Raw genomic sequence first — 13,535 nt, 5'->3', positions numbered from 1 at the left:
AGTTCAGATTCTTTTTAGATTAATGCTGGTGCCATTTGGCAAGCCTATGCTTATTGCTAATATTAACATTTGAAAATATTTCATTAGATCTAAGCATTAAAGGTGGGGACATGGGATATAATATTTCCTTGGGCATAAGTCAACCTCACAGAAACTTCTGAATTCTTTGATTCAACGTGAGGGTTTGCTAGCTCTTTCTGTGTAAGATATTGGAGACAGAATGTCTTTGAGGACCTTTAAATGCAGCTATTTCAAGTGAACTCAGGGCATTCGTGTTCCCTGCTAAGTAGGGAGATGCTAGGTAGCTATTTTGATAGCATACACAAAAAGCCTGGGAGATGGAGGGGTGAACTGAGTGGGTTTATCTAGATCAAGACTTGAGTTCTTCAGCCAGGTCAGCACTTAGAGCCTGTTTCCCCTCCCTGAACAGTACTATCTGCACTACTCTTCACTACTGTCTGCTTGTCTCTGTCTCTGTCAATCCCTGAAAAAAAAATTTTTTTTAAGAGTAGCTCAGGTTTTGATCTCCTCAGCTGTTTCTGATATACTAGTTAGGCTGTTGGTGGTATCTATAAGGGGCTGCTAGGAAATAACAACTTTAAAGAGTTTTGATAGCAGATCTATGACTGTGCTTATCCCTGGACACCATTTACAAATCCTATGGGACAGTCTGATGCATGAGCAATTTTAGGAAATAAGTAATAAATTACTGTAAACTCAAATGAACAGAAGACGATCAGTTAAATTGCAAATGGTTTAGTATATAAGTAGTGCTGGAAATCCCTGCACACTCAGAAATGCCCTGAAAAGTCATAATTTGATATTTTAAAACATTTTCTAATTATAGGACCAAAAGGAAAAGCTCAGACACATACATCTTGGGCTTAAATATACCATATATGCATATATATCTATTGATAACTCATATATATCTATTGATAACTAAATATATATTTAGGTAGAAAGAACTGATACAGTTTTATATATATAAAATATATATATATTAAAAGGACTTAGGCATTTACAGTACACAGGAAAAGCAGAAAAAAGGTGACTAAAACGTGACACGTACCATATTCTGGGACTTGTCCTGTGCCTCGCTTCAGCAGCAGCCTCACTCTTCGTCCTCCGGATTTGATGAGTTCTATAGCTCTGGCATGTGTCATGTCCCTTGTGCTTTCCCCATTGATTTCAATGATTTGATCTCCTACCTGTTAGTGGAAGAAAAATGAAGTCAGCCAAAAATGGTTTCTCTCAGAAAACCTATTTCCTAATAGCACCAGAATAGTTTGAAGACTGCTTCTTAGAAGATGCTAATCCCTGGCTTCATCCTGAATCTGCCCACCAAATTTTATCTATCTTTATTAGGCCTTGGAGATTGTGATAGTATGTCTCTTATACTTAGCCAGTCTGCCAGAGACTGTAAATACTCAACGTTTAAGTAAAACAGAAAATATTTCTGATACAATTCAAAACAACCTGGACCCTTTGCTTTGCATCAAGAAGTAAATGTTTTAAGTCTTTTTCATTGAGCATGTTGCCAGCTTCTGGATTAGCCCGGTACCTAATTCAGCATGTTGGAAAGAATGATTGGTTTTTGTGCTTCTCTGAGAATTTTTGTTATGCATCATTTAAATTTCCCTGGGTGCTATTGCAATATTGCCTTCATTGTAAACAGTGGTTTGTTGATATTCAAGTTTGATGATGAGTTTTCTATCACAATCCCTTGAATTAAAAATGAGATCCTTATTCTCCACACATGACTAATGCCCTTATTAAATCTTTGCCATGCTCACACCTGGCTGCCAGAAACTGTTTGGTTAAATGTCATTTCCTTCAGAATTGTCAAAAATGCCTGGGCTCCATAAGCAATTTCAACTTAGCCTCTATGAGTAGATATTTGGAATAAAAGAGGTTCAACCATGAGTACACCACGGAACTCTCACAGTACCATTACTGTCAGGGCACTTTGAATTAAAATGTTTCATTTCAGTGCAAGTTGCTTAAGACAAATTAGTCAGGAAAAGAACAATCAGTTGCTTTGTAAAAATGCTATTCTAGTCAGGTTCCTGAAACAAAATAGATCTTGGCCTAAACTTGGTAATGTAAATAGAAGTGCAGAAAACTCTATAGAGCCAAGTAGATGTTGCTGGTTGACTTTTGCCTTCACAAAAGCGAAAAGACATTGAAATAAGACCCCCAAAGTGGAAGGGGAAGAACAAACATGTTTATTGTAGCACAGAAGTGACATCTCTATTTAAAGAGAACTCTATAAGGGGTCTTTACCCTTTCCAATATAATGAAAGTGAAGATTCTCCCCATGCTTGGTGGCCTTTGGAAGTACAGTTTCAGGACAGTGGAACAGGATCACCTCACTAGCATGACTTCCATATTCCACAGAACAACCAGGAAGACAAGAATAAATTTGTTTTAGGGCCAATACCTTTGTTCAGATTTCTTTAATTGTTGCCTTTGCTATAAGGCAATAGGTACAACTTGGAGTTGAGCAGCTTGCCAGTGACTACATATCTAAATCAGTGGCAGAAGTGGGACTAATTAATTACCCTTCTCCCTGCAGTTGTTGCCCACACTGAAACCTCATGGCATAGTATTAAATTATAGAAGTAAAACAAAAATTCCAATGAAGTTACACAAGGAGTCTTTGTTGCTGGCTCCATTCTCCTCTGAGCTTCTGACTCATATGTCCAGTTGATTTCTACGCAACTTCACCTGGATGTTCACCAGGTAGCTCCAACTCAATAGCAGCAGGCGAGGCTTACTACATTTCTCTCTTAATTTCTAATCCTGGTTAATGGTACCACCATGACCCAAGCCAAAACTGGGGTAGGGGGAAATGTCACACTGGATTCCTTGTTTATGCAACCTTTCTTCATCTGTTCCTACTCCCATATGTACCTCACTGCTTACTTGCTCAGTTCAGACCTTTGTGTGACTTATTCCAATATTCTCCAACCACTCCTCATTATCACCAGGGATATTCTTCTAAGGCGAGTCTTCCCAGATGTGTGGTGCTGACCGAGGCATCCATACCCTTCAAATGCCACTGTCTGCTTTGCCACTTTATGTCCATAGGCTTGGTGATCTCCAGAGCTTTCTCAAGTACCCTTTTGTTCTGGAGCACCTTCTCCACCCTGTCCTCTTCCCAAGCAGAAGTTCTAGTCTCTGTTATAGTCGCTGCCCTCATGCTTATTATGGATTTCTGACTCTTTGTCTTCCTTCCTAGATTCTGAGTGTCTTCATTCGGTAAACACTATTTATGAGCACTTATTATGTACCAGAGAACCTACAAGGATATAGAGACAAATGATATAACTTTCTAGTTGTAATAAATGCTCAATTTGGGGAAGAAAGTGGGTAAATACGACAATTAATTTCAATGTAGCTTGGCTATGACAGGTGCACTCATAAAGCACTAGGGAAATGGAGAGGAAGGAAGGGTATCTAATGCAGACTGGGTGGGGTAGGTAGTCAGGGATTGCTGCTTGGAGGTGGTTATAGTTCACCTGAGTTTTGAAGAATCAGTGGGCACTTCCCAGGTGAAGAATTCTAGGCAGAGTAGCATATGCAAAGACCCCAAGATTTGAAAGCATGCCATCTCTGGGCGGCTATCAGTAGTTTACTGTGCTACTTAGGAGTCTGGGCTTTGTTAGGAAGGCAATGGTGAAGCACTGAAAATTTTAAATAGGGAGTGATCTGACTACTGAAGCAGGGTGGTGATTAAAAGTTTCCCTGAGACATTGGTATGGTGATTGGAGGAGGGAGCTGACTTGTGGGGTTGGCATGTTGTTTATCCATAAGGAGGGGACATAAGGAGGCCATGGGGAAGGAGATGATGGGGCTAATGAGTGAGGGACTCTGTTCCCTTTCACTGGTGTGAAGTGCTCTGTTTGTATTTGTGAAGGAACAAAGCATTTCCACATGGCTTATCTTGAGGACTGTGGAAGAAAGTGTTACAAACACTTGACCCTCGAATCAAATCTTGCTAGTCACCATTGCCCAAGGATACAATGATGTTTCAACACAAAACCAAGGAGAAGAGGGTGAAAGGGATCCTGTTCTGTGATAGAATAGTAACTTCTTTTGCTCTCAGGTCCCATACTTGAGTACATCAAGACTTAGAAAATTTAATGTTTTCATTCTCTTGTGTTTACTTCCCCCTTTAATTATAGAGCTTATGAGAATTAAGGGACAAAAAGTAGCATGAGAGAGAAGGGGTAGTTAGGAAAACTGTGGGAGGGAGAAGCAGAAGAGTTTAAGAGTAGTACAAGGGCTGGGCTGACATATCCTGTGTTTCAGGGATGGACTTCTTTTGCTTTCATCCTCTGACTGTGTGGACGAGTAAGAACATGGATTGTCGGGGTTGATGAGGTTCTTTCGTTCCCTCTGACCTCATCTGACTTCACACAGCAGCTGCCAGTGTGTGGCCAGGCAGCATTTCTTTCCCATAGTATAATGAGGGGAGTTAATTAGACAAAACTAATGGAAAATTCACAGCCCTTTTAGGACGAGGAAAACAACACACTGTGAGTCTATATACCGTTTCTATACTCTTCTTGCTACCGAGCAATCTTCAGCTGAGACACATTACCAATATGGAACTTTAAAGATCTCCACTTCAGCCGGTGCCAATGGCTGAAGAGGCAGAGATCAGGAGGATCGTGGTTCAAAGCCAGGTAGGGCAAATAAAGATAGACCCTATCTCAAAAAAACCCATCACAAAAAGGGCTGGTGGAGTGGCTCAAGGCATAAGCCCTGAGTTCAAACCCCAGTATCCACCACCAAAAAAAAAAAAAAATTTCCATTGTTCTTAGAGAATTTAAAAAATACCATGTTCCAGTTAGAATTAAGAGAGATAAAGTGGGGAGGGAAGGGGGAAGGGAAGAGGAGAAAGAGAAAAAGAAAGAGAGAGAGGTAGTTCAAGAGCGTGTGTGTGTGTGTGTGTGTGTGTGTGTGTGTGTGTGTGTGTGTGTTGTGTGGGTCAAGGAGATATCAAAGGATTTAATATCAAGGAAATTAACCAGAGGATTTAAGAGGAAATCTATGCATTCAGTTTTTCCTATGCAAGATATACTTTTTATCTGTGGTTCCCAGGGGGCAACTAATAACCTTAAAGCAAAGCTGTGTCTTGGGGCAAGACAGCCTCAAGTGACAGCTGTCCCTTGGTGCAACCTATAAGTTCTGCATTTCTGCTCATACTTTCCTGCTTGTACATCACAGATGTTTTTTTTTAAAAACAAAACTATTACCAAATCCTTGAACTTCACTTATTGGAAGGCCAAGGCAGGTAAAGGCAAGTGTTCAGTATTTCTTAAGTGATTAATAATTCAAGTGATGAGAAAAACTGAAACTCTGTACTTTAGGCATTCTTTTTCTTTTTCCCCTGCTTCCCTTCCTTCCTTCCTTCCTTCCTTCCTTCCTTCCTTCCTTCCTTCCTTCCTTCCTTCCTTCCTTCCTTCCAACAGGGGCCTTGGTGTGTAGCCCAGGATGGCCTCAAACTCTTGATCCTCCTGCTTCAGCCTTCTGAGTGCTGGGATTATAAGAGTATGTCACCATGCCTAGCTCTGCATTTTTTTACAGTTAAGTCATATAGAAAGCATTTGGTTTGGCTCATCAGATCTTTATAGTAATTCCATTAAGTCCTGGATTTACTTGAGCCCTGAGTCTCAAGCAGTCCCAGGCCAAAGGGTTGCTTAGTTATCTTCACAAACATGCTGAGTTGATTATTCTCAGTTAACTTCCCTTATACTACTTCTGCACCACAAGAGCCTATTTTGCATGATTATAATGAGTGAAATGGTTTTAGATTATAATCAGATATGAGGAACTGAGCTTCTTCATGTTATACTAGTAAATAGGGGATAATCTCTATCCCTTATTTCATGAAGGACTTGCAGCAGACCATATTCATGACTAGCTCTGAGATCACAGGTTTATCACCATAATTCCTCACTTACAACTGATTTCCCCATTGACTCTAGACCCCTCATGGACAGAGAACACACCTATTTATCTTTGTATCATCTATATACCTGACAAGTAGGCCCTCCAGTATCATGGTTGAGTCAACACGTGTTTGGTTTGCTTTTCAGTTGTAGTAAATGTCTGCATTCTCATGGCTTAGGAAGTTAAGCTTTAGGATACCTTAGCATACCTCAAGCTTTCTGGAAATACTGCCTTGAGCACTTCCAGCCAAACCACAACAATTTTGATAGTATTTACAGGAGAGCAAATGAGTTTTCAGTAATGGTGAGTTGCACAAATTGTTAGAGGCAGGTGAAGTGATGAGAAACAGATACTAGAGGGAGAGGAATGGAGACCAAGATAAATGAAATCATAAGATGCCAGAAAAAAATCACAGTTAGTGTTGCCATTGCTACAGACGACAGGATGTTTGGGTTCTAATGGCTTGGCTGGAACAAAAGACAGGATTATTCTCAACTTGACAGTGATCTTCCTATTTGATAGCGGTTTTCATGACTTACTTTTGTTAGATATTATTTTGTTGTTATAATTATTACTTTGCAGTGCTGGGGATTGGAGTTAGCTAGGGCTTCATATACGCTAGCCCAATGCTCTACCACTGAGCTATATCCCCAGCCTTGTTAGGTATTATTTAATAACTATTACAGTAAATATATTTTCCAAGGAGTTACACTGAGTGTTTTGGTTAATGTGCCTATTTCTCTCATTAGACTTGTAATTGAATTAGATGGGATCCAATTACCTATTATAGGATCTGGCTCTTGTTATAAACTGCTGTGCTCAGTTTCCTCAACAAGTGACAGGAGACCATCAAATCAGCAGGGTTTTTTCCAAAGAGAAAACTTTTTTCCCAACTGGAAATTGAAACACATATTTTGAAACTGTGAACTTTATGTTTCAATTCATATGTTGGAAACTCTCTGAGATTCTGGTTAGACTATGTTTTAGACAGTAATTACTTAAAAAGAAAGCTTCCCAATGTCTCTCAAACTTCATCCAAATAGAAGTGTGAAATGACCCTATTGATGTACAATGAGTCCTTCATCAAGGATATGCCTCGGCACATACCTGCCTAGAAGGGTCACGGAGGTAAGGGCAACAGTAGGTAGAAGTTATGGCTACTGCAGAATTCTGAGGGCTTACTACTAGATGTGACTAATGCACCTTCTTCTATGTTATTATTATTTGTGTATTTACCCTTTAAAGGGATTTAGTCATAGCTCAAGAGACATTCAGTCTTTGACTTGGGCACATTGCCATGGTGGGGGTGTTGCTTTGGCTCAACATTCAGATCAAGGGGTTGGCTTTGGCAGTGACTCAGGGAGAGTTCTTCATTGAGGAGCCTCCATTTCTCATTCTAATTTTTCTAAAGCACCTAAATTTAAACATGGAAATATATGTGAAATTTAAAGATGATGCAGCATCCCAATTGTGAAAGGTGCTGAACTCTAAATGGTAATTTGATACCTTTCTCATCAGAGCTTTCCTATTACCAACACTATTCTCACACACACAAAACCTTATTAGATTGCTTCTTTTGAAATTGCCTTACTCTTCTAGGCTGATGGCCTTTCCTTTTCTTGCTCTTAAGGCATGTTCTTTGGGTCATCTCTTCCTACTGCTCTAAGGTTTTTAGAGTGTTTGTTTTTCTTTGCCTTTACATATGCCATTCCATTAGTCTAGAATCTGCATCTCCTCCTCCTCCACTTCAAACAGCTCAATCCTACTCATCCCTTAGCACCATCACTTAGGTGTGATATCATCCAGGGAGGCTTCCACTATCCTCCCAGTTTAGTAGAGTGCATTTCCTGTGCATTTCTAAAAAAACTATTGACCTTTGCCTGTGCAATATTATAAACTCTTCAAGGGCAGGAACTCACCACATGAGAAATATCTGTATTTATTTGTTTAACAGATGATGGATAAGTGATCCAGGGAACTTCTCCAGAAGCATTTTTTGTTTTTACTCTATGGTCCTTATTGTTTAAACGGAATTTAAAGATCAGTAATAATCATAATAATCTTTTAATTTGGTTTCATAATATTTCACTAGACTTGAGCATGATAAAATAATATAAAGCATACATAAGTGTTCATAATTTCTAAAGTATAGAAATATAATCTTCTATTGTTAATTATAGTTATCACCGCCATCATCATCTTGAAGAGAGAACAGAAAGAAGCCCAATAGGAAGCTTTTCATATCAAATCCAGGAGAGAAGCAGCCAAGCTACTGAGAGTCTATTAAATGGGGAGATTGGGCAAATATAATATTGTTTTCTGGAAATATTACTGACAGGTTAAAAACGCTTCTGGTGGTTTGATAACTACTGCCCTACAGGAATTCTTATAGGACACACATGCTATTATTTTATGATTTTAGATGAAGTCATTAGGAAGAAGAATCTCATTGAATGCTCAGCAGATAACACAAACCTGAAGTTGATAAAAGAGAAATAGTCACAAGCATGGCCAGACATGAATGCAAAGAAAGAGATTTTGAAGACAAGCTGGTTGAAGCAGAAATAGTTTCTACAAAGGAAAAAATAACCACCACCATTCCATTTTCAAATGCTAGCTTGACTGTTCAGGCAAGAAGACGAGGCTGGGACAATATCTTAAAATGATTCAATTGAGTAAGAATAGAAAGCTATCATTAGCTAGTGACTTATGCAGTTGCTTAGAAAACACTTATGTTAGGTCAAGAAGTCAGTTTCCCTAGTTGTTGAAAAATAAACAAAAAGAAAAATCAAAGAGGAAACTTTCTATTGTGGACACTGTATAGGCTAGCATTTCCCTTCCCTGGATGTGATTGAAAGAAATAGAGAATATTATTCAGTATACTTAAATTAATCACATATATTTATTTTCCAGATGCAAGAATTAGGCTTTGTGCAATGACTGATCTTTTGGCACGTGATAGTAACTCCTTGTTCTCTGAATCTAGCCATCTGGCATACTACTTTTACATTTAGACTTTTTGTGTTTGTGCTAGTTCTACACTTGACAAAATAACAGTGTGGATTAGAGTGTGAAAGGTGTACCAGAATGGGTGCTGAGTACATCAGGTGGTTGAGATTTGAAGACAATTTAATGCCCAGGATTAGGGCAATGAAAAAGAGCTACTGACTTGTGGTTACAGGTTAAACCCAAGTACCACCCAAAACAACAATAGCAAAAAACCAAAACAAACAAGCAACAAACAAAAACAGCTATTGAAGCACTGAAATGTAAGTACAATGGGTGCTTACCACTGGAAGACTCAAAGGATGGAAAATTATTAGGGTCAAGTGAGAGCAGAGTGAGAGAGTCTGCCTGTCTAGAGCTGGAGAGGGAAGGACCAGGCCCAGAGCACAAAGGAAGGAAGCACAAGATAAGAAAACCCCAAAGCTCTCTGTGGCAGGCAGAATAATGTCCTCCCAAAGACATCACCTCCTAATTTCTGTGATCTGTGAATATGTTACTTTACATGGCAAAAGTGCTTACTCAGCTTAAAGAGCTTGAGATGGGAAGCTTATCCTGAATTATCTGGGTGGACCTAATGTAATCTCAAGGGTCAAAATCTGAGGGAGAGACAGATGTAAGGACAGAAGCAGAGATCGAGAGAAGATACTAAAATGCTGGATTTGAAGATGGTGATATGGGCTAAAAGCCAAGGAAAGTAGGCGGCGTTAGAAGCTGGAAATAGGAAGGTTCTTCAAAGCCTGCAGAAGGAATCAGCCCTGCCAATTTAATGCCTTGATTTTAACCCAGAAAAAATTTTGGACTTCTGACTTCCAGAACTGTAGGATAATAAATTGGTGTTGTTTGAAGTTACGAAATTTGTGGTAACTTTTTATAGCAAGAATAGAAAACTAATATACATTCTCTTTTTCTGCCCTCCTGTTTCCTACTAGTGTTTCTCTTTGGCTGAATCCAACAGGTAACCAGAGGGCAAGAGAGTTTAGGTGATCTGGACATAGCAATGTATATCTCCCAAGACATAGAAGAAGTCAGGGAAGGAAAGGAAATTCATCTTAGGCAGCAGGGGAATAAAGAAAGAACCAGTAGTGGGATGGTGTAGATTTTAAATTAGTAGATTGATATGACAGCTGAGGGATTTCAGAAATAATTCAAGCACAAATCATAAAAATCGGATGGTGGTTACCTTTCCCAAATCATACTAGAGAAGTGATTTTTGAAAACCTCTATTTGATTTAATGTTTTATTTTTAACATGGGTGGCCTTTGAAGCTATCTATCATTATAGAAAAATAAGTGGTCTTGGAGCCTTTTGAAATTTCTTAAGACTTCAGAGTTAATTTTGCATCTGGTCACTTTCCAAGTTCTGTCAATTTTATTCTCGCTCTGCTCCCAGCAGCTGCCTCTCATTTCTCTGGCCACCATTCCACTGCTCCTTTCTTCCCCTCTTCTTTTAGTCCAGATGGCTGTTACTATCATATTTTGAAACCCACTTCTGGTTTTATATCTCTCCTCAAATACTCCCTTCCCCATGCTTCTTGAACTGAATCCAAACTCCTTGACATGCTGTGTGGATCCTTCAGGACCTTGTCCCTCTACCCTTCCAGTTTATCCCCACCCTTCTCTTGTGTTTAATCTGTCCACTTTTCATTCCCCCAACTCTTCCCCTGGTTCTCCCACCTCTATATTTTTTGTTGTTGTTCTGAACCTTTTTATTTTTCTTGCCCTTCTTCCTGGATCCTCCAACCTCATGTTCTAATCATGCCCACGCTTCAGGGCTCTGTTCAAGTCCTCCATGAAACTACCACTGGCCACCCCAGGAGAAATTCATCCTTTCTTCTCTACAGGTTCCTGCACTTTGGCTATGCCTCTCCTACAGCATTTAGGGTTAACACTGCTTCTTAGGCTCAATATCTGTGCTTTTATTCTCCCCTCTGCCATTTCTAAGCTTATTAAATTAAGATTCCTGGCGAGAGAGATTGTATCTTTGTACTTTCTAGTAGTAGCAAGTGTATTGGTTTAAAAAAATGGATAATAAAATTTACATGTAGTGCAGACAAAATTATTACTGCATAGGACATAAATATACAAAAGGGAGAGCCTTGGGGGTGGGGTGGGAGTGGAGGATGTATGGGAGACTAGGAGAGAAGGCTTGGAGAGCAGAATGCTTTGAGGCACTTTGTGTCTTTCTCACTAATGTTTTTCCACTGTTGACTAGGGTGCTTGGCACAGGATAGCACCTTCATGAGTATTTCCTAAATTAATAAATAAATGTTATCTATTCCATTTTTGCCAAAGCTAAACTTGACTTCTGTGAGAAAAAATTATTAAGAAAAGTCTTATTACAGTATGAAGAAGGCAAAAAAATTTTTTTAAGTAAAAACAACACAACCCTCTTCTACCTGCAATGAGAGGCAAACTTACAAAGAGCAATGTCTTGCCAGCAAACCACTGAAGAACACAGCCACAAGGTGGAGTCATCTCTTTTCTTTTTGACACCATGATGCCGTAGCTCACACAACTGGCAGACATATTAACTTTTAAATTTACTGAGACCTATGAGAAGCACCAGGAAACTCTTAAAGGAGTTATAATTATATTTCTCAGAATATAGCTGGAGATCATGTTTTTCCACAATGTCCTTTGTAGCATTTAGCATAGTACTAACTGGTATGAGTGAGTGAGTGAGTGAGTTAATGAGTGTATGGAGGAAAGTGACAGTGAGCAAAATGATGTGTTGATTAATTTTAGGGTAAAGTTAAGCAAAGGGAGAAGTTGCTAATAATTATTATTCCACAGCCACTGCTATGGTTTGAAATAAGACTTCTAAAATTCATGTATTAGAAACTTAATCTCCAATGCAACAGTGTTAGGAAGCAAGGCCTTTGGGTAGGCATTTTGGTTACAAGAGTTCCACCCTCATAAATGGATCAATAAGACCATAGAAAGTGCTTGTGGTAAGTGGGCTGGCTCTTGCTTGCCCTTCTGCCGTGTGAGGACACAGCAAGAAAGCCCAAAGCACATGCTGGTACTTTGACCTTGGACTCTCAGACCATAGAACAGTAGGAACTACATTTCTGTTCTTCTTAACCCTGTTCTCAGGCTTGCTGTTGAAACAGTACAAACAGACCAAGACTCACACAAGCCACACACTGGGCACCAAGGGTTAGAAACCCATATTATCAATCTTTTTAAAAATCTTTGGTTTCTGTCTCACTTTACTTAAAGCAAGGATGCTGAGCTTTAGAGAAAAATAGGAATCTATGAAAAACCATATAGTTTATGAGATGCAAGTACTTTGACTGACCATTCCACAGCTCCTTACTTTTTATGAGGCTGTTTCAGCAATGTTAAGGAGGGAAGAAGGGCATGATAGTCATTCTTTATTTGATTCAGAGTTCAAGCTTCCTTTCCACATGAACAAGATGCATTTGAGATGTTATGACTTACTATTAACCTTTAAGAGATTGTTGAAAAGTACACATAACCACGTCACAAGTAGCTTTAATATCCGGCTCATTCAAGCATGAGTAGGATGAGAAAAGCAGTTCTGATTATGAGGCTAGCTATGACTGTGAATAATTTACTCAGCACTGAATGGGTCTGAACTTTCCTGATCACTTTAACTTTTGTCTTCAAATGTTAGTTTTGCAGGGTCAAAACTACATGTGGTGGTGTTTTAGAAGAATAGGATTGTGGATGTACTAGTGCCCTATTTTAAAATTGCACAGAGAGTGTACAAAGTGGGCAGACTGTCATCAATAGAACTCACTGGAGCCTACTATCTTTGTTTGGCTGTAATGGAAATGCAGTCTTTCTTTAATAGTTGAATTTTAAGACAGCTTTCCTGGGAAACCTTTACTTATTGCCGCAGTATTCAATGGTATGGCAATGAGTGTGTGGATTACAATAATTTTTCTATTTAAGTGCTAATACTGAATAAATAGAAAGTTAGGGTAGCATTATATCACTATCACTTTGATGCATAAAATAAACATTATCCATTTTATTTTCTTTTACATTTAAAGCCACACATTAATTACTTAAAATTTACAACTAGGAATGTAGCTGAGTGTCTGAAAATCTTGTTTCTGTTCAAGTTAATTCAGATTGTCCACCCATGCATGAGAACAGCTGAGCTATGAAATTGGGCAGCATGTTTTCTGGCAATAATGAGGAGATAATATTCCTTAGGAGTATTTAAGTGACATCACTATCGATAGGTTAATTGGAAATAAAAATGTAAAGCTTTCTTAAATCACTAGAATAAAAAGCCTCCGGTTTATTGTAGCTTGGCAATGCACTTCTTGAACTCTCCCACTTTGCAATTTAGGTTAATAACTGACTAATTAATGTAACTGTGGCTGTTCCCAGAATTCCACCTACATCACATACTTGCTCACACATCTCTTGACTCAGTCATGTTGTTCTCTCTCCTTCATCAAATTCTTGAAAAGTGACTCCTGCATCTAACAAAGTACAGAGAATACTGGGTGGAGAAAAGAAATGCAATTTTGTGTGAGGTCATGAGAGCTGATGGCAGTTGGGAATCTGATATAAGAGGTGCTCTCA

At 39.0% G+C, this 13,535-nt stretch overlaps 1 protein-coding gene across 6 annotated transcripts in view; it reads right to left on the bottom strand.

The window, feature by feature from the left end:
* Magi2 (membrane associated guanylate kinase, WW and PDZ domain containing 2) overlaps window positions 1-13,535 on the bottom strand; it is a 1,413,820-nt gene that overhangs the window by 59,311 nt on the left and 1,340,974 nt on the right. For all 6 annotated transcript variants that reach the window (XM_074064888.1, XM_074064889.1, XM_074064891.1 and 3 more), the window contains one exon: window positions 1,073-1,211. In XM_074064888.1, coding sequence (XP_073920989.1) covers window positions 1,073-1,211 — 139 coding nt within the window. The remainder of the gene's footprint in view (window positions 1-1,072; window positions 1,212-13,535) is intronic.

Source organism: Castor canadensis, chromosome 2 (assembly GCF_047511655.1).
Source record: "Castor canadensis chromosome 2, mCasCan1.hap1v2, whole genome shotgun sequence".
Classification (NCBI taxonomy): domain Eukaryota; kingdom Metazoa; phylum Chordata; class Mammalia; order Rodentia; family Castoridae; genus Castor; species Castor canadensis.
The sequence above is the reverse complement of the archived record's forward strand: the minus strand, read 5'-3'. Positions and strand labels throughout refer to the sequence as shown.